Here is a 19,905-nt window from a genome sequence, read left to right as displayed (position 1 = left end):
GAACAACACCCAACTACAAATCAATGCTATCTTCAACTTCTTATTTTCTGATTGAAAGAGCTTATTAGAGTTAGCTACTTTAGCTATTACCATAGATGATTGGTCCTTCTCTTCACCAACCCAACTGATAAACCCGCATTTTGGTCCCTGTTAAATTTAACATTGGCAGTAAGAAATTAATTTTTTGTCATGTAAACACGAGGGTTTAAATTTGAATGACGTTAACAACATGATACCAAATATGGGCAAGCGTAAAACAATCTTCCTGGGTTTTTAGATGTTCCCGAAATCCTAACGATACGTTCTCCTCCACAATTGCAGTATGCCATTAGCCTTGTTTTTCTTACAAATAGGAGTTGCTTTCACAGATACATTTTTCATACTGAGTGACACCCTTTTATAGAAGAAATCATATTACAGACAATTCTTTTTGACTATGAAATCAAATCCAGACAAGTACATTCTGCAGTATTGTCATGTCGGTCAATGAAATTTGACTATGAAATCAAATGGTTTGACTATGAATTCAAAAAGTTGAACTACGAAATCCAGACAAGTACGTTATGTAGTATTGTCATGTCGATCAGTGAAATTTGACTATGAAATGAACTGGTTTGACTATGAATTTAAAAGGTAAAACCATGAATTGTGAACAGTAGAGATACAATATTTTCTATTTATAATCTCATTTTACTGATATTGCATTTGTGTGATGATTGTAGAGCACTTTCATCGGTTTTTGAAAATGAGTACTTACACCGAAAGAAGCTTTTCTCAACTACCAATTTTCTTGCATAACCTTCAAAGAACAAATCCTAATACCTTCACAGCCATCAAGAAAACCGATACCAACCGCTTTCAATTCTGTTTTGTGGCTTTAGGTTGCGTGGTATAACATACTTCTTTTATTGAGTTATATAATATTTCATGGTAATGTATCTCGATTAGTTTTTACTCATCACTAATATGTGTTCGTTTTTAAGTAGATTCGTACCTTCCTTAGGTGCATGATACCTCTGATATATGTGGGTTATTTACCCCTTATTGGGAGCTATCTGACAACAATGTACTTCGCAGTGGCTTTAGATGGAAATCATGAACCACTATTCTTAGCAATTGGTTTGGGAACCTTAGAGTGTGAAGAATCATGGAGATGGTTCATGATGAGGTTAAAAGATTGTTTAGGTGAGGACATAGAGGTTGGTTTCATAAGCAACCTGTGTGATAAAATAGAATTTGGTGTTCAGAGTGCCTACCCGGATTCCTATCATGGATATTGTCCTAAAGATATAGCTCGAAAGATACGTGACTCTGTGGGACATAACAATACGGAAGTTGAATCGTTGTTTTGGAAGTCATGCAATGCATATAGCGTTGATGATTTTTACTTGTGTTTGGAAAGGTTGCAATGTGCATGTAAGAAATCACCTTTCTTCACCTTGCTTAGGAGTCCAATTTACTGTCTTGACGATATACCGATTTCAAAATGGACACGAGCATTTTTCCCAAAAATACGCTACAATGTTAAATCGATTGACGTCCCTGAAATTTTGCAAATTATATCCAGACGTGAGTTTCCTATAACAACGATAATTGAGTTAATCACCACGTCGATACGATCAAAGTATGCTGAACGGGCCGACGTGGCGGGTAAGGGAGATTGTTATATTTAGTTTTTTTAATGTGCTATTACTTTTATTAAAATATCAAATTTTACAGGGAGGTTTTCTGGTGGGTTGACCCCTTACGTTGAGAGTAAGGTTCAAAAATGTGTCAACAAGTCTTATAATTGGAATGCAAGACGTTTGTATGGGGATACATATCAAGTCGATGACAATTTTGCCACCACCAACGTACAACTTGAACGAAGGGTATGTAGTTGTGGTAAATGGCAAAAAAGCGGTATACCATGTGCCCACGCTATAGCATGTCTAAGAACCCGTACATCTGAATCCATTAACAGAATGGTTGATTACAAGTTCACTAATTATGTGTATTGACTTGCATATGGATCTGAGTTGGTGAATACTATACCATCACATGTGCATTGGGAAATACCAAATGAAACGGTGGTCCTGTTACCTCCCTCAATGCAATAGTTATTCATGTAGCACCTTTATATTTTATGTAGTATTATGTATTAGTTTTTTATGTACCTCGTTTTTATTTTAGTGTCGTGTTACGTATTAGTTATCCGTGAAACCTGTTTATATTTTATGTCGTATTATGTATTAGTTATTTATGTACCTCATTCATATATTATGGCGTATTACGTATTAGTTATTTAATTTATGTCGTATTATGTATTGGCTATTGAGGAAACAACATACATTAAAAGAAATGGACGTTTATTAAATAGTGACGACTATACACATACAACAACAAGCAACTTAAATAACGAAAATCAATTACCTTAACCAACATGCATATTAAAAATAAGGGACATTCTTTAAAAGATTCCATGCATCTAAGTGGGTAAACTCGCTACCATCATATTCAAAACGGTATAGTTCCAAAGCCACCTGCCGTAGAATGTCTTCATCCGTATTTGCATGTTCGTTATCCAACTCGTTGTAAATACGTTGAAATTCTTTCACCTTCATTTTCAAATCCAGAAACTTCGCTTTGACATCTTTTCTTCTTCGATATTGAGTACGCCCTATTAAATGGTGAAACAAATGATAGACACGAGACCAAAATGATCCAGCACGAACTTGTGGGGGACCCGGTGGAAAATCCTCCTCTATAGTTATAATCCAAGCTTAAACCAAAGCGACCTCCTCTGCGTTCCTCCATGTATGTGGTGAGTCCATAATTGCAAGGAGGGAAGTAATACGAAACAACTACAACGGATATTAAAATCTATTTATAACGACTCCTTACTTTCCTGCTGTAATGGCTTGTCAATTCAAGCAGCAATGTATTGTGTTGTCATTCGACCGGGGATGACTTGTGAACTCGAACAGTGCTCTGTTGTGTTATAAGTATAGTACACTGCATTCGTCAGTTAATTTTGACTATGAATTGCAGACATATTAGAAGATTGGACTGCGATTTTGTGTAGAAACTATTATAAATTGACCTTATGTTACATAAATAATTTATTAAATAAACCAATACAGCTGTTCAAATATTGTTTTTTATATTCTACTCTATTAGTTTCAATCAAAATGAGTTCTATATCATGGAGCAATGAAGAGTTCTTGGTTCTTACACATGCTTATATTCATGTGTACGAGACAAGCAAGTTGAACGATCCAATGTTTTGAAGCCGTTTAACCAATATTTTCAATGCTGAAAACCAAATGGCTACAAGAAACGATCGTGATGAACTAGACATCTTAGCAAGATGGTATGAAATGAAAACCGAAGTTCTATTATTCAACGATCTTTATACCAAAATTGACGACACCCGTTTAAATGCTACCGAGGAGGTCATCTTGGAAGCTTCTAAGGAGGAGTACAAGTCATTAAGTAACGGGTTGGAATTCCAGTTTGAAGCCCCTTGGAATATTTTGAAATATATCCCGTTTGTTTAAAATCTATTTTAGTTTATTATGTGAGTACTAGGTTATTTTCATGTATTTCATATGTATTTCTTATGTATTTCGTTTGTTTAAAATCTAAATTAGTTTATTATGTGAGCAACTCGTATGATTAATTTGAATTAATAAATACCCATTGCATTAGTTTTCACAATACATCAGAATACATTTCTAACAAGGATTCCATGAACCATTACAAACATTACAACAATTACATGAAAAACAAAGACATAATACGAACAAAGCATTAACGTAAAACACAAGTCCATGGGTTATTCTTAACAGAAATTAGAGCGGTCTACATGAAATACTATTTATTTTTAACAACCTTCCAAACTTCCTCATATTCGAAGTCTCTGCCGTCATGCTCACAGATGTAAAAATCTGTAACAACTTCCAAGAACTCTTCTTCATCCCGATAACGAACATTGTTACATTTCGCATAATTACATGCTCGATTGAACCATGTCACTTCTTCCTTTACATCCATCCACTTAGTAACAACATCTGATTTTTCTGTTTTTTGTCCTTTTCCCATCTCATGGTTAAACAAAGATGTTATGCGAGTCCATTCATCACCAATTAGGCAATGCGGGGGAGCAAGTAACGATACACCATCCTTAACACTTAGCTAGCAACGTGTTAGAACTAACACCTCGTTTGTCGTCCGTGGCCTTTCAGAATTGGAACCAGGTACTTCATTCGAAGAACTTGCTGCATTCGACGACATTTCTAATAATGGGAGTTCGTTTCGTTTAGGTGATTTGGGTGTTTGGTTTTTAGATCTTAAACATCTATTTATATAAATAAATAGACTACGAATTAAAACTTTGACTATGAAATGGTTACATTTGGACTACGATTTTCAGCTTTATGCAGTGATTTATCATGTCAAACTGTCATTTATGTCATGTCACTTAAGGGTTCTACTACGATTTGCAGGTTACTACAGTAACTTGGCATTACTGTCTAGTCATTTCAAAGTTGGACTTATCATTACTGTCTAGTATGTGTAAATACCGCTTATAGATCAAGTTTATTAAAAATTAGTTACAAAATTGTTGTTATATTATCATGATACAGATTAGGTTGCAAAAGGATCGTTTGTTGTTTTTTTTAAATAACAAGTTGTAATTGTTAAAAAAAATTCTGCAAACTATATTTTATAAAATAAAGGCTTCATTAATTGTTATAATCAACAAACTAAACAAAAATATGAAAGCATAGCAATGTCTTGTAAGATTTAATAGAAATATTACAATACATAATAAGTTAACAACTCGTCATTAGTCTTCATTTCAAGGTTGTTTTATATCAAAATCAGCGTTAAAGGTTTGTGAGCAACTCGCTGAACCACCAATATTAAATGCCATTTCTGCAGTAGAAATTATGTGACGTGCTCCGCTACCGGATGCCCTTCCAGTACAATTATTTCTCGTGTGTCCTATTTGACCACATATAGAACACTCTTTTATAATTGGACCCTCGCCTTGGGATGGAATGCGGTCTGTGTTTCTTGGCTTGCCTGGCTGACGTTTATCCATTATTGGTGGCTTAACAATCATCAAATCATCGGGGATCTCCCATTCGGATGGCTTTGGCAGAGGGTTTATTGATTCCTCATATGTTTTCCTCAGTGTTTCGGTAAAGTAAGCATTTAATGCATACCTCGAGCAGTCTTGGTAATTGTTCACTGTTAAACATCTTATGACATGACCACAAGGGATCCCATCAAGTTGCCAATGCCTACATGTACATGTCATATGTTTGAAATCAACAATCACATTTTGTGCCCCCTTTTTGACCTCGCATTTCGTATTTGAGATCATGCGAACATCCCATTTGGTAAAAGTTTTCTTATTTTCTTTTACAATTTCATCCGCCCAAGGGGTAAGTGTTGTTGTTGCTTCCGCTAAAAAAAGAGCCAAAATGAAGAAGTTAAGATCAATAACATCAAAATTAATAAAACATTAATATTAAAAATTTACTTAATACCTGCAAAGTTACGTCTTTGAAACCACCATTGTTGCATTGTAGCACGAAAAAAATCGATCAACATAAGTATTGGCACCTTACGTGCGTGTCTAGATAATGCATTTATAGACTCCGCACCGTTGGACGACATAAGATTGTATCGGTTCCCTTTAAAATGTGCTCTTGACCAAGTTTCTGGATTTATACTTTTTAAGTACTCCCATACTGGTTCTTTTGTCTTTTTCATAACATCCATGGCAACATCAAAATCATCAACTGTGTACGCCCTACACGCCTCCAAAAAATTCCTTTAACCGTCTTACTCTTGCCGAATCTAGATACTATGTTGAAATACAAATGGACACCAGATATTTCATGATGAGCGTGAGGAAAAATGTTGGCAACGGATGTTGCTATAGATGGAGACCTATCAGATATAATTGTAAGCTCCTGCATATTTCCTATGCACTCACGTAGTTTTTGAAAAAACCATGTCCAAGAATCGGTACACTCATTTTTGCATATACCATATGCAACCGGTAATATTTGGTTTTGTCCGTCCTTAGTAACTGCAAGTAACATGGTACCTTTGAACTCGCCCTTTAGGTGAGCTCCATCTACTACTAGGGTCGGCTTACAAAAATTGACAAAAGCGCGTACCTACAATACATTGTATATCTATTCAAATACACCAAAATAAATATTAAAAAATAATATAATATGATAATACTAACCGAGCAACCGAGTGCGACGTATAAAAACTCAAAGCGATCATCAGCATCTGTTTTAATATGTGTGACAGTACTCGGATTATGTTTGGCCAAGTTGTGACAATACGCCGGAAGTTTGGTAAAAGAATCCTCTTTCGTACCCCTTAACGACAACAATGCATATTGCTTCGCACGCCATGCCTGATGGTATGAGATATTGATATTCAATTGAGCATTCATATCATTAACAATTTCTTTTCCCCGATAAACTCTACTATAGTTTTCAGCCAAAACATCAGCAACATATTCACCCAAAACATATTTGTTTGCTTGTCGATGATTAGGTTGCAACAATGTTGAAGAACATGTGTGTACATCAACGAATTTATTCACTTGGAAAAGTCCATCAGAATTTTTAATTGCTTTTGCTCTTAGTAACCAAGAACAATTTTTCGAAACACACACAGCTTCATACCTTGATTTGGTGGATCTACTTGTCCTCGTCTGGAAACCTTCTCGAAGACATTTTTTACCAATACATCGCTTTAAAAGTTCTTTGTTCTTAAATATACTCTCACATTGAATCTTTTGAAGATTCATGTCTACCATCTGTGTTGGGATATCTTCATTAATATCAACTGGCCATGCTGGTACAGGGGGCATACCGTGAAAAAGGTTATCGGGAAACTTAGCTTTAACTTCATCACCCAACTCATCTCTATCGGAATTGCTTTGTAGCTCAGTTATATCTAAACATACATCACCAACATCAACACAATGCCCGTAAACATGATTTTTTTCATTTTTTTGACTTGATTTTTTTTCTTTTTAGTTTTATCTACTACACGCCTACTTATAACTTTAACTTCTTGTTCGGCAACATCATCACAATGACCACCCACATCATCAAGATAAGTACCAACATCATCATCACCAACATGCTTGTAATTCTCAGGATCCACATAGTAAATAGGTGAATAACTAACATTAACATTTTCAGCAACACTGTGAAACTGAGGTACACTAGGAGTATTGAAAGTACCTATCGGATCGTTGCTCCCTTTATAACTGCATAAATTACCAACAAGCTGGTTTCCAATTTCACCACCCCCATTAACCTCCTCAACTTCATCAACCACCACAAACACTTTCACAGCCCTTCCTCCACTACATTTGCTTACGTTTATCAACATTCTAACATCCGTGTCTTCAACTATAGCTATATAATAATTTAATTCGGGATGGTGGAAACGAAGACTAATTCTATATTTGTCTAACAAACCAATTTTGCTTCTTACCAAAGATACAAAATCACTATAACTAATATACTCAGAAAATATCAAAGCAAGTTCAGAAATACCTCCCTGTCGACATATGTATTCCAGATTAGTTCTATTAACTTGTCATCTCCCACCGGTTACAAGACAAACCAAATATTCAATCATTTTTTGAGCAAATTGTAGAGAAAGTTCCTAAACAAATAACAACCAAAATGATATTTTTCTACAAAACTTTTTATATAGCAACATGATTTCGTAGTCAAACCAATTCATTTCATAGTCAAACTAAAAAAAAATACAAAAAAAATCACAATTTCGCAGATAGGAGTGAGAGTATTTCGCAGATGGACCTTCTCCATCTGCGAAATTACCACTATATATACAGAAAATTTTTTTTAAAAAAAACCACCTGCAAATGTACAAGCACCTAAAGCACAGTTGTGCTTCACGTGCTTGTACATTCGCATATGAGATGCTGATTTCGCAGATGGGGCATCTCCATCTGCGAAATCGTTGGCTAATTTTGTAATTTCGATATTTTTTGGTTATTTTTGTAATGTCATTAGTGTAAATGGCTATTTTTGTCATTTTATCTAAATATTATTAACAATATTTAATTATAATTAAAGTATTAGTTAATGTATGTTTAAAAATACATAATTGACTTTTTAAATAAGTAATAATAATAATAAACTTTAATACCTGGAGTCTTGAATCTCTATCGTTGGTTATAAAGAATTCCATTTGCCAAATATTCTCATGTGTTTTCCCAAACAACCTCTGGTTTAGACATACTGTTACACATCAATAATGTAGCAAATAAGATGTAACGCCCGGGTTCCATGGCTTAGCATTTTTGGACGATGTAATAGTCTAGGTCAACTATTGTAACTCTTTTTGAAGTAATAAAGATGAAATATTTGAATTCTATGTGAATTATATGTATTATAAATATATAGTTAATAAAGAATAAAAATAAGCGTCAAAATTAAAGTATGAGATAAGTCCGACATCTTTACATAAAGTTGTAGTGGTCGAAACAAGGATTCCGGGGATATAAAAATGCCAAAATTTGAGTTATAACGAAGAAGTTATGGTCCGCCGAAGTTTTACGGCAAAACCGGCACGACATCGGGAGATGTAAATGGTGAATTTACGATGGAGGACTTTTTAGCCTTAATGATCTAAACCAAAGTTGTAGTATATGTTAAACCGATAACATCCATAAAAAGAACGCCCAAATCTGTCTGCGTATGAGGAAGTTATGATTTTTCTAAGATTCGGCTGAGCAGTGCACGACCCGAAACTCGAATTTTAGTTCGAGCGGTTTTTGGCTTACGCGACCTAAATGAGAGTTGAAGATCTCCTTAATAGGAACTCAACAGTAAAAAGACAGACAAAAACACAATCCTTATGTAGAAGTTATGAATTTTACGCGGACGTTTAACAATATAATCTCCTTGTACTGTTAAATTTAAGATCGGTCGAGAATTAGCCGACGGAGTCAAAATAAAAGTTGTAGATATTATTTTTACCTACGCGTGGATATAAAGAACTTCAAAAACGAAGGTCGTATGTGAAAGTTACGGATTTTAGAAGTCGGAAGTGTGTTGTGCGAAAATGGGTGATGTGGCACAATCTTGGCCATTGCTTTCTCCCCATGTATTGCCACTAGATGGTGACATGTGGCAACAAGATCAGCCAATATTCACCCTATAAATAGAACCTCTCCCACCCTCATTTTCTTCACACATTTCCCATTCTTTCTTCTCTTTACTCTCTCTCTAGAACCTCTCTCTAGCCCCGAAATCCCCCGAAAAGCCTAGGGAACCTCCCTAGCATGAGGCGGAAGCATCGAAGTGCTCGATGGCTCCGAGAAGAAGTGATTTTCGGCTCAGGAACGCTGTTCCAAGCAAAGCCCGGTTTTCTATAAAATCCGCTGTAAGTGAGCTACACCTACGCTATTTTTAATATATCGTTTATTTAATTATAGTAACGTTATTAGGAACTTATAATAAGTACTTGGACTATTATTATGGGTTATATAAGTATTGTTTGACGCTTATATAATAGTAATAATAGCTAGACTATTAATTAGTCTCGGCGAATAATAGACTAAACTCTAGTGGTAATAATACTAGGTTTCGTCGAACGAAATTATTTTTAAGAAGCGAAACGCTGTCTGAGTTCGGATTCACCACCTTTTCAAGTGAGTGCATAGTTACTTTCAGCTTGCACATAGATATGAAGTATTTTATATAAATTACGTGCTGTGTGTGCATATTATCTGTATACTTGCTATCTATGGTGGATGAACGATTTTATACATTTGTTTTTTTTTTTTTTTAATGATATAAATTGTATATGTATTTTATATCTACAAAATGTGTTGGATAAAACATGGGTAGATGTAATAGTTGCTGTGTGACAAAATAAATAATGAGAGGCCTCGTTATAGATGTTATTAATGATCCAGTCATCTAGCGGAGTATAGATGACGACCACGGACTATTCTAGACAGTCCAGTGGAACGCTAGCAGGCTCGCAACTTGTAGGTGTTTATTTGAACTGTGTGTTTATTTGAACTGTGTGCTCACCAGGTGCAATCCATCCCCCACATGGTTTCCTTATGGACATTTATTGCTAAGGAATCCCCTTAGCAGTAGTTTCCATCCCGATGAAAGTCCTTAGACTAGGTCTCTTGTATTAGATGTTTTAGGGATGTAAAGTAAGGATAACGGGAGCGGGTAATCGGGTTGTTTGGTTTGATAAAGTTAATAAACTTATTTATTGTGGGTTGAAAACCCTATGTGCTCACCAGGCTCCCAAGCCTGACCCACTCAGTTTCTTGTATTACAGGTAGTGGCGCATGAGCATAGATGTGATGTCTTGGGATGAGAGATTAAGGAAAATTTAGGCCTGTAAATATGGAATAATGTAGTAAGGCCTATGTTGTATTGTTTATGCTTACGATCTGTATCGAACGTGACATCCCGAGTCTTTTTAATGAAATACATTTCTACGGAAGTGCTTTTGATAAATCTTTATCATATTTTGTTTTGGGACAAATTCCGCAACACTTTTATTTGAAATGTTACTCTGATTTTTAAAACAAGGATAAACAAAATCGGTCTTTTTTGGCTATGAAAATGGGGATGTCACAATTGGTATCAAAGCATTAGTTTAAGCGAACTAAGAATTTGTAGGATTTCTAGACTTAAACTTAGAATGCTAAGCGATGATTGTGAAGTGAGCACTAGCTTATTTTAGGAATTATGCCAAAAATGCTTTTATGTGCTAAATGCTTTGTGCTTTATATGCTATTAATTATTCTGATCTATGGTCTGTTGCCGACCGGATCTGAAAACCTTATGTGTTTAGGATTCTAAACGTACGACTACGATATTAGAACTAGCATGTAAACGTTTCGGAGAGATAAGGATGATTTGAACATTAGTCCTAAATAAAGATCTAAATTCACATTATTCGATGTATAGATCAATATGGCAAGGACCTGTAGCGGAAACGTGAATGCAAATGGAAACAGAAACTAACCCCCAGTGATTGAGAAAATACCGATTGTGGAAGCCGCTGCTGAGCCAATAATGATGGCCGGAGTGCAAGCATGATCCAGGTGATGTTGGATCGTCAAATGGAGGAAACTAGACGTTTGCTCCAGCAAAATCGAGAGGAAGCGACCATACAAATCGAACAGCCCGAGTTGAACGAAGGGAAGACTGAGGAGGGAAACTACAGTGGAACCGTTGGTCAAGTCAACCTACCAATAGTTCAACAAAACAACCAAGATGACAGAGTCGAGAGAAATGGATGCAAGTACAAGGATTTTATGACTTGCAAGCCATCAAATTTCACTAGAAAAGAAGATCCGATCGGGGTCATGGATTGGATCTCGAAGATGGATTTAGCTTTCATGACATGCGGTTGCAGAGGAAAACTACAGACCATGTTTGTAGCGCGTCAGTTTTGAGGAGGCGCTGTACATTGGTGGAATACCTTGGGGAAGACTTTAAGCCCCAACGAGCCCCTGCAACTGACATGGGCAGAATTTCTGGTGCAATTCAAACGAAAGTACTGCTCAGCTCAAAACATGCTCGAGCTAGAGAACCAGTTCCTAACCCTGAAGAAGGGAAGCATGTTAATCGATGAATACAACAACTTCACAGAAAAGATGGAGTTTGCCTTGCGTCTTGTTCCAGATGAGCTGATGAAAACCGATAAGTACGCAAAGGGACTTCCATGGGAGTACGCGATTCCAGTGCGCTAGGCACATACTCTGGAGGTAGCTATCTGGGCTGCCAAGTCTGTGGAGGATATGATTAAGGGAAGAGCTGCCAGTAAGGTTGAGGTTGGCGAGAAGGGGAAATTTGACGGGTCTGCTAAACCCAACAAAAATAAGAGCAAGTTTGGTTCAAAGAAGTTTGTGGGAGGAGGAAATGAATTGAAATGGTGCGAGAAGTGCAAGAAGAAGCACTCGGGAAAATGTAGCGAGGAAGTAACCTGCAACAAGTGTGGGAAAACGGGGCACTATGCCAATGAGTTCACCATCAACAAGAGGGTGTGCTATGAGTGCCGTGAAGAAGGGTATATTGCTAAGGATTGCCCAAAGAAGAAAGATGCGGGAAGGCCCAACATTCTGTTGGATTAGATGTCTAAGCCCATAACTATTATTGGTATGTACTTGACCCAAGAGTAGCATGGTCCATTTGGGTTGCATATCATCAGGACAATTTGTTAGGATGGACTTTTGAGAGAAGGTTATTTATGGTTTATTAATATATTATAAGTTATAATATATTAATATGAAATCATATGTTTTAATTAGTATCGATCAAGAATTAATTTGGAATTAATTTAGTGATCAAAAGAGACTAATTAAATCTATGGGGACTAATTATGAAAATTAGTTATATTTATATGTGTTGGGCTTATGATCCATGTTGGACCAAGTTTATGTATGGATACATAAAGAGTTGGGTCACATGAACCATGGATCATAAAACCCATGGGTATGGATTATGGGTTATACCCATGACCCTTGGAATCCTACATATAAATTGGTTACTCATTAGCCAAAATCACCACTTCTTTTCTTAGAGAAATATAGAGGTGTTTTGGTGCATGGAATTCTCTCTCAAGAGCCACCTTTGTCCTAGGTGTGTTGTGATTCCATTTGAGGCATTTCATACTATTGGTGCTAAGCTCTTAAGGCCAAATACATCAAGACTTCAAGCCACACAAAAGGTATGTTTCCATCACTAGTATATTATATGGTTTATGTCAAATGCATGCTAGTTATAGGTTTAATGCCTTGGAAACCATTTACATGTATAATTAGTGAAAACATAGATCCAAGGTATTTAGGGTTGTATGTGCACCATAGGATGTTGTATGATATCAAAACCCAACAGTGGTATCAGAGCCATGGGTTGTTTTCTACTATATTTGATGCAAATGTATTTTTTTTTTCAAGTTGATGGAAAAAAAGAAAAGAAAACATGAAGTTTGTCAAATTTTATGATAATTACTTGATTTTATGAAAAACTAATAATTTGTAAAATTTGAGTCACTTTACTACAAGAGTTGAATTAGATCAATTTATTAAAAGATAGAATGATATGATTATTTTATTTGTTTTAAAAGTTTGATCTAAGTGGTTTTAAGGAGTTAAAAATTTTGTCATAAAATTTTGGAACTCGAAAGTTTTTTTTTAAAGTTATGATCTTAAGAGTTTTGAAACTTCCATAAGTTATGGATGTGAAATGTCTCATTTATTAACTCTTTAGGTTATGAAGTCCAAGAGTCTTCAAGGATAATTATCAAAGTTTCAAGATTTGTATTAGTTTATATGATTATCTAATTTCTTGAAAATTGTTAATATGAATTATCTTTACTTATGAGTTTAATCTAGATCATAGAAAAATTATTTTATTATTGTGTTAATTGGAATATTTGATCTTAATGGTTTTTATGAACTCCATATCTTGTACTCAAGTTATGGAAAGTGAAGAGTTTTTCTTTTTAAAGTGTCATTAAGACTCATAGGTTATGAAAATAGAAGAGTCTCTATTTTTAATGTCATCATTAAATGATTTAATGTCTTCCATAACTTGTCCTCAAGTTATGGAACTTGTTTTTTTTTTCATTAAACCTTAATTAAACTCATAAGTTATGAAAAATCCAAGAGTTTTGAAAGGTTTCAAAACTTGTCCTCAAGTTTTGGAATTTGTAAAGTTACCCCCCATGTATACTTTAATTCCAAACTAGACCTTAGAATTTTAAAAGTTAAAATTCAACCCTTATACTTTATAATATTATAAGTAAATAATATTTATATATATGTATAAGAGTAAAGTCAGTCTTATCATTAGTAGGCCTCATTCACGAAGCCGGTCTATAAGGGGGGTATAAGGTTACAGCCTATAAAATGGTAGTTTAATGGGTGTCCACTCTCACCCACCGCTTCCTTGACTGGTGGAGGGTCGTTAGCCGAACGGGTAGGACAAGGACTATAATTCTCCCTTAATTAAAAGTATTAATGATAAATACTAAGTAACTAAACCTTTTATAAATACCCAATCTTAGTTACTTAGGAAAATGTGAATAAGGTGCTAATCCATGAAATTACACTTTGCACTTTGTTTAAGTCGGTTAGTGGAGCGTGTGTGGTTAACCGGCACACTAACTCGTATTTAACAACGTAGGCAAAGGGTAACTTAATGTTTATCATAGTATCAATGGAGTGTGTGTGGTGAACCGGCACATCGATTGAGGGGTAAACACTTAAGGGTGCCAAGTAATTTGCATGGTTACTTCACACCTTGTTTTGTGATCCTTGGCATCCCAGTCACAAAACCTGAAGGGCACACTCGAGATTGAAACATGCCATTGAACAGTTCAATGAATCTCAAAGATCTTGGAGTTTCAAAACCAATTAAAACCTAATTATTATTTCGTTTTTCATGGTGGAAATTGGTGAATCGTTATTCACCTACCTTCAAATATTTTATAGCTTGGATTACGGCATCCCTCTTCTAAGTTATAAAATAGTTTGTTGGGTCCTAGCCTTAATATTTCATATTGGGTGTCATATTAAGGACTTTAAATCAACTATCTTGAATATCTCCCAAAAGATGTCTAGTTTAGACATTTATGATCTTCCCAAATCTCTTGAAACAAGCTTTCCTAATGAAGATGATGTCCCTTGGAAATCATACTTCTTTCACCTCCTCCAATTATTCTCCCTAACCCACAAGTTCTTGAAAAGTTTAAGATAACTCAAGCCCTATTGGCAAGGAAAGGTCTAGGTGTGGTCACATCTTGGAGATGTAGTCACATATTGACAAGCCAGGAGAGTTGGGTGTCAAAGTCTTGAGAAAGTTGGTGGTTCAATCACTTTCTAAGTCACATAGTGAGTTCCTTTGGGACACCTATGAAACAGACTATGACATGACCGTTAATGATCTTATCTATTTGTTAAGATCAACTTCCTTAAAACTTGATGGACATTGACAATAGGGACACAGGAAATCCAAAAAAGCATTCTCTTCCCAATGGAAAGGGATCGGCCATAGTCAACTCGGTTGACCAAATGGTAAAGAGAAAAGCTAAGTCCGTGATAGTTTCGTGTACCATTATCAAATGGTCCATATGTTTATATTTCCAAAGGAAGGGGCATTGGTTGCGAAGCTGCCAAATTTACCTAAGGAGGTTAAAGTCAACAAGTTTTACTCTACTTCAGGTAAAGTCCACTATCTAACTCTCTTAAGTTTCTATTATGAGATTCCTGATACATGATGTGACTGGGTCACATGGTAATGTTTTAAGAATCAAAGAAAAGTGAAGAAACTTAAAGAAAGAATACGCTGAATCTGATCGCACAGATGGATTTCTATCATGTAGTTTGAAGATCGAATTCTTGAGCTACTTCTTAGAAGTTATGAGATATTGCTTAGGAATAGATAACAACAAGTTTTCATATGGATTGTAAGGATAAGTTTTTCCGCATAGTTTTAAAATAAAAGAAAATTTTTGATTTTATTTATTTTAAAATATCCTTACAATGGCATTTGAGGAAAAATTGTTACTTATATGATTCCATTAATAGTAAGAGTGGAAATATGAAATTGATTCCTTCATTTGTGGTAATGTCTAAATTTACCCAATAAGAAAAGATTCTCATCACCGAAGTGTCAATTGGACCGGAATTTGGAATCATGCAAGTTGTATAGCATGATGAATGAGAATTTTCAAGTATTGGAAAATTAAGACTAATTACTTGTTCACATGGATGTGTGAGTCAAGTAAAGGACTAAGGGGTCGAGTACACATTCTTATGCATTGGTCAAGTCCACCACAAAAGATCAATAAGATTATTCATCATAATTTACTAAAGTTCAGTAAATATGGTTATACTTACAAGCTTAAGTGTAATTTTGAGACATTGGAAAAAGGTTCCAATGTAAGGCAGAGCGAATAAGAAGAATCAAATTAGGCAGAAGGATAGAAGTTTCTCAAATCTGAAAAGATGGGAGAGTACTTTCGTATCAGTTTTTATGATCATCTTAATGATTTAGAGACCTTATCACAATTCATCCTTTAAGTGATTTCTTATAGCTAAGAAGAGGAACTATGAATTGTTGAAGTGGTTAAATCAAGAAGATGATTCATACTTCGTTCCAAAAACAATTCTTAGAGTCATACTCCAAGATTGTAACTTGAGTGACATGTCTCAAAGAAGGTTTAAAACACTTGTCAAATGTAAGAGTAAAAGTTTTTTACTCTTGTACATTTGAAATTGGTAAGTTGTGATGTTTTGGATAAAACAAAGACCAACTTAGGCCAATTGTGTGAAGTGTTTGTCTTGGTTAGAATCCACACTATCTCTTGGATGTTTGACAAGGGAGTCTTATAGGTCAAGAGGACAGTGGGAGTCTTAAAGGTCTTGAAAGTCTCAAGAACTAATCAAGAATAGAACCTGAAGTTCTTCACTAGCACACGACTTGAGGTTTATAACCTATCGTGTTGACATATTCTGTGCCCATTCCAGTTAAAGTTGGCTTTGCATATGAGTTCTTAGAGTTCTCAATGTGTTGCACAACAACTTGGAAGCAATGGCAGGCCCTTGAGCTGCCAGGTGGCAAGAAGTTAAGATTGAGTTTAGTCCATATGAGTTTGGATTTGTCATTATCCTTGTCTTGTGACTATGGTTTTGACAATTCACGTGGATAAGAACACATACACCGTTAAATCTAAGTGTCATAAGGTTGCTCTTCGATTCATGAAAATGATGGTAAGGAAACTCTTTCACTAAGTAGATTTTGAGTAGATAGCAATTGTGGGAATGACAAAAGGTCTAAACATTATGATTACGGCATCCCTCTTCATAATTGTTTAGACACACATGTGAGCTATCTAAGAGAGGTGTATGATATTGATAAAGTCTTGTCAAGGCAATCTAGTATCAGAAATCTGAACTTTGGTAAGAAAGTCAATAAAGTATTGAATTCTAGAAGTTCAGTTGATTTCTGGGTACATGTCAAAGCTAGTGGGAGCATAAGTTTTATGCTAATAATCATCATGTTAGTGGGAGCATGATAATTTTGATAAGTATTGCAAGTTAGCAATGTTAATTATAGAAAACAAAAGGTTTCAATTGGGAAAAGTTGTTTTGCTATAATTAAGGGAGAGGAAATTATACTTCATCTCAAATCTATAAGCTTAGACCGTGAGGTTTTAATCATTTAGTCAAGGAAATATATATGAATTTCATGTTGGAATGGGTCAACATAAGGAAATTATGTATACGGGTCCATTATTTGCGTTCTTAAATTCGATTATGATTACGACATACCTTTTCATAATCTGAACTTGGCAAATAGAAATGGAAATGTTATAGCAAAAGACTGGTTTAGTCTTTATGTGAGACATCATGAATCGTCTCCCATATGCTTTGGATATAGGATCGATTACATGTGTTATATTCATCCTTTCTAAAATTTTCCGAATGCCTGGGGCATTAAGAAGGGAAAAGGTTTAGAACTGGATATAACTAAAAGGATTAAACAATTATCGAGGACAATCTAAGGTTTACCAAAGATTGGTTACTCAAGGACAGTTGGAAGTATAGTGATAATTCTGGAAGGACTATATTGACATAATCTGTAAGGAGGCAACTCTTGTTCAAAAGTGATAGTCAAAATGGAATCTGGAAGTGTTTCAAAGTTAGAATTTTCAATCTGTTTAAGATTAGGAAACTTAATGCAAGAAGGATGTTTCTAAGGAGCTGATCTCTTTTGGAATTCTCTGTAAAGGTTGTTGTCAAGTCTGTCTGACTTTGTGCATAATCATTACGAGAGGATCAATGCATATAAGTTTAGAATCTAACAAATTTCAGTAAATGACATGAATTTGGAATTCTTGTATTTGCAGTAAGGATTTGGGAGTGTGAAAAGAGAATCATTGAAGTTATGTTCAATTGATCTAGTTCACAAAGTAAAGATCATAGACAAACATAGTATGCATACTTGGTGTATGACATGACTAGTGTTTAGAAAACATAGTGTACATGCTTGGAGCATGGGACAACTATTGTTTTAAATTCAAGAATATAGTTGATAGCTGAAACAGTATACAATGAATAATGTGTAATCATATGGTGATAAATAAAAGATGTTTTATTTATGTTCATAGGTTTTGATACCATATTGGATTCAATTATTCTTGTGTTTCATTTTTCATGTTTTGACTTCCAGAATAAACTAGGTTATTCTTCCGGAATGACTAAGTTATTCAAACCATCCACATTCGGTCATATGTTGGAAGTAGATATGAATCAAGATTGTCATGGGTTGGCTTGTAGAGGTCTAAGATGTTGGAAAAAGGGCTACAACACTCATGAGTGCTCATAAGTTCTGAGTATTGGATTCAACCCGCGCTCATTGGAATCACTTCATGGATTTTATCACGGGTGATCATGAGACGATAATATCTTATATTCTTCAAACCTAGAGATATGAGTTGTTACTATGAGTTGGTTGTACATTGATTGCACGAAAACGCATTTGGTAACTCGGTGCTATAGAACGTGCCTTTGTGTATGATTCAACAAGTAGTAGAATAAGCCATATGAGTCGAAGTTTATCCATTCCTTTTACCTTCGGGATAAAAGTGATATCTATGGGCCCCTCGATGATTTAATGATGAAAAATGGAAGTGCTCGGCCGGGCCAGGACTGATTTGATTTGTTCAATTAGTCAGTCGTCATAAATCGGAAATCGGGAAACAACAAATGGACAGAGAGAATGATTATAATCCATGTCTCAGTCCATATGATATTTAGAATGGAGGAATATATGATCCCTTATCTAATGGACGCGTCATTGATTTTTTCAGAGTTCGGCAGCGGCTTTAAGAGCTACGATTGCTAGTCGGGTTATGAAGTCGTACTTGCAATAATAGTTTTAGACTTATCCAAGTGGGAGATTGTTGGATTAGATGTCTAAGCCCATAACTATTATTGGTATGTACTTGACCCGAGAGTAGCATGGTCCATTTGGGTTGCATATCATCAGGACAATTTGTTAGGATGGACTTTTGAGAGAAGGTTATTTATGGTTTATTCATATATTATAAGTTATAATATATTAATATGAAATCATATGTTTTAATTAGTATCGATCAAGAATTAATTTGGAATTAATTTAGTGATCAAAAGAGACTAATTAAATCTATGGGGACTACTTATGAAAATTAGTTATATTTATATGTGTTGGGCTTATGATCCATGTTGGACCAAGTTTATGTATGGATACATAAAGAGTTGGGCCACATGAACCATGGATCATAAAACCCATGGGTATGGATTATGGGTTATACCCATGACCCTTGGAATCCTACATATAAATAGGTTACTCCATAGCCAAAATCACCACTTCTTTTCTTAGAGAAATATGGAGGTGTTTTGGTGCATGGAATTCTCTCTCAAGAGCCACCTTTGTCCTAGGTGTGTTGTGATTCCATTTGAGGCATTTCATACTATTGGTGCTAAGCTCTTAAGGCCAAATACATCAAGACTTCAAGCCACATAAAAGGTATGTTTCCCTAACTAGTATATTATATGGTTTATGTCAAATGCATGCTAGTTATAGGTTTAATGCCTCGGAAACCATTTGCATGTATAATTAGTGAAAACATAGATCCAAGGTAGTTAGGGTTGTATGTGCACCATAGGATGTTGTATGATATCAAAACCCAACACATTCCACCATAGGTGAGAGCCTTCTAGATGACGCTCGAGGCTGCAAAGGAGGCATCAGACGTCGCTTCAGGTACCTTTCTTGTAAATGGTTTGCCTGCTAATATACTATTTGATTCCGG

At 35.3% G+C, this 19,905-nt stretch overlaps 1 protein-coding gene across 1 annotated transcript in view; it reads left to right on the top strand.

Moving 5' to 3' along the window:
• The first annotated feature begins 1,064 nt into the window (after positions 1-1,064).
• Positions 1,065-19,905, top strand: part of LOC145040426 (uncharacterized) — a 42,656-nt gene continuing 23,815 nt past the window's right edge. Inside the window, exons 1-2 of the mRNA XM_078988357.1 lie at positions 1,065-1,650; positions 1,720-1,871. Of these exons, the coding sequence (XP_078844483.1) occupies positions 1,065-1,650; positions 1,720-1,871 (738 nt within the window). The remainder of the gene's footprint in view (positions 1,651-1,719; positions 1,872-19,905) is intronic.

Source organism: Lactuca saligna, chromosome 4 (genome assembly GCF_052625555.1).
Source record: "Lactuca saligna cultivar CGN05327 chromosome 4, ASM5262555v1, whole genome shotgun sequence".
NCBI classification, from domain to species: Eukaryota; Viridiplantae; Streptophyta; class Magnoliopsida; order Asterales; family Asteraceae; genus Lactuca; species Lactuca saligna.
The sequence above is the reverse complement of the archived record's forward strand: the minus strand, read 5'-3'. Positions and strand labels throughout refer to the sequence as shown.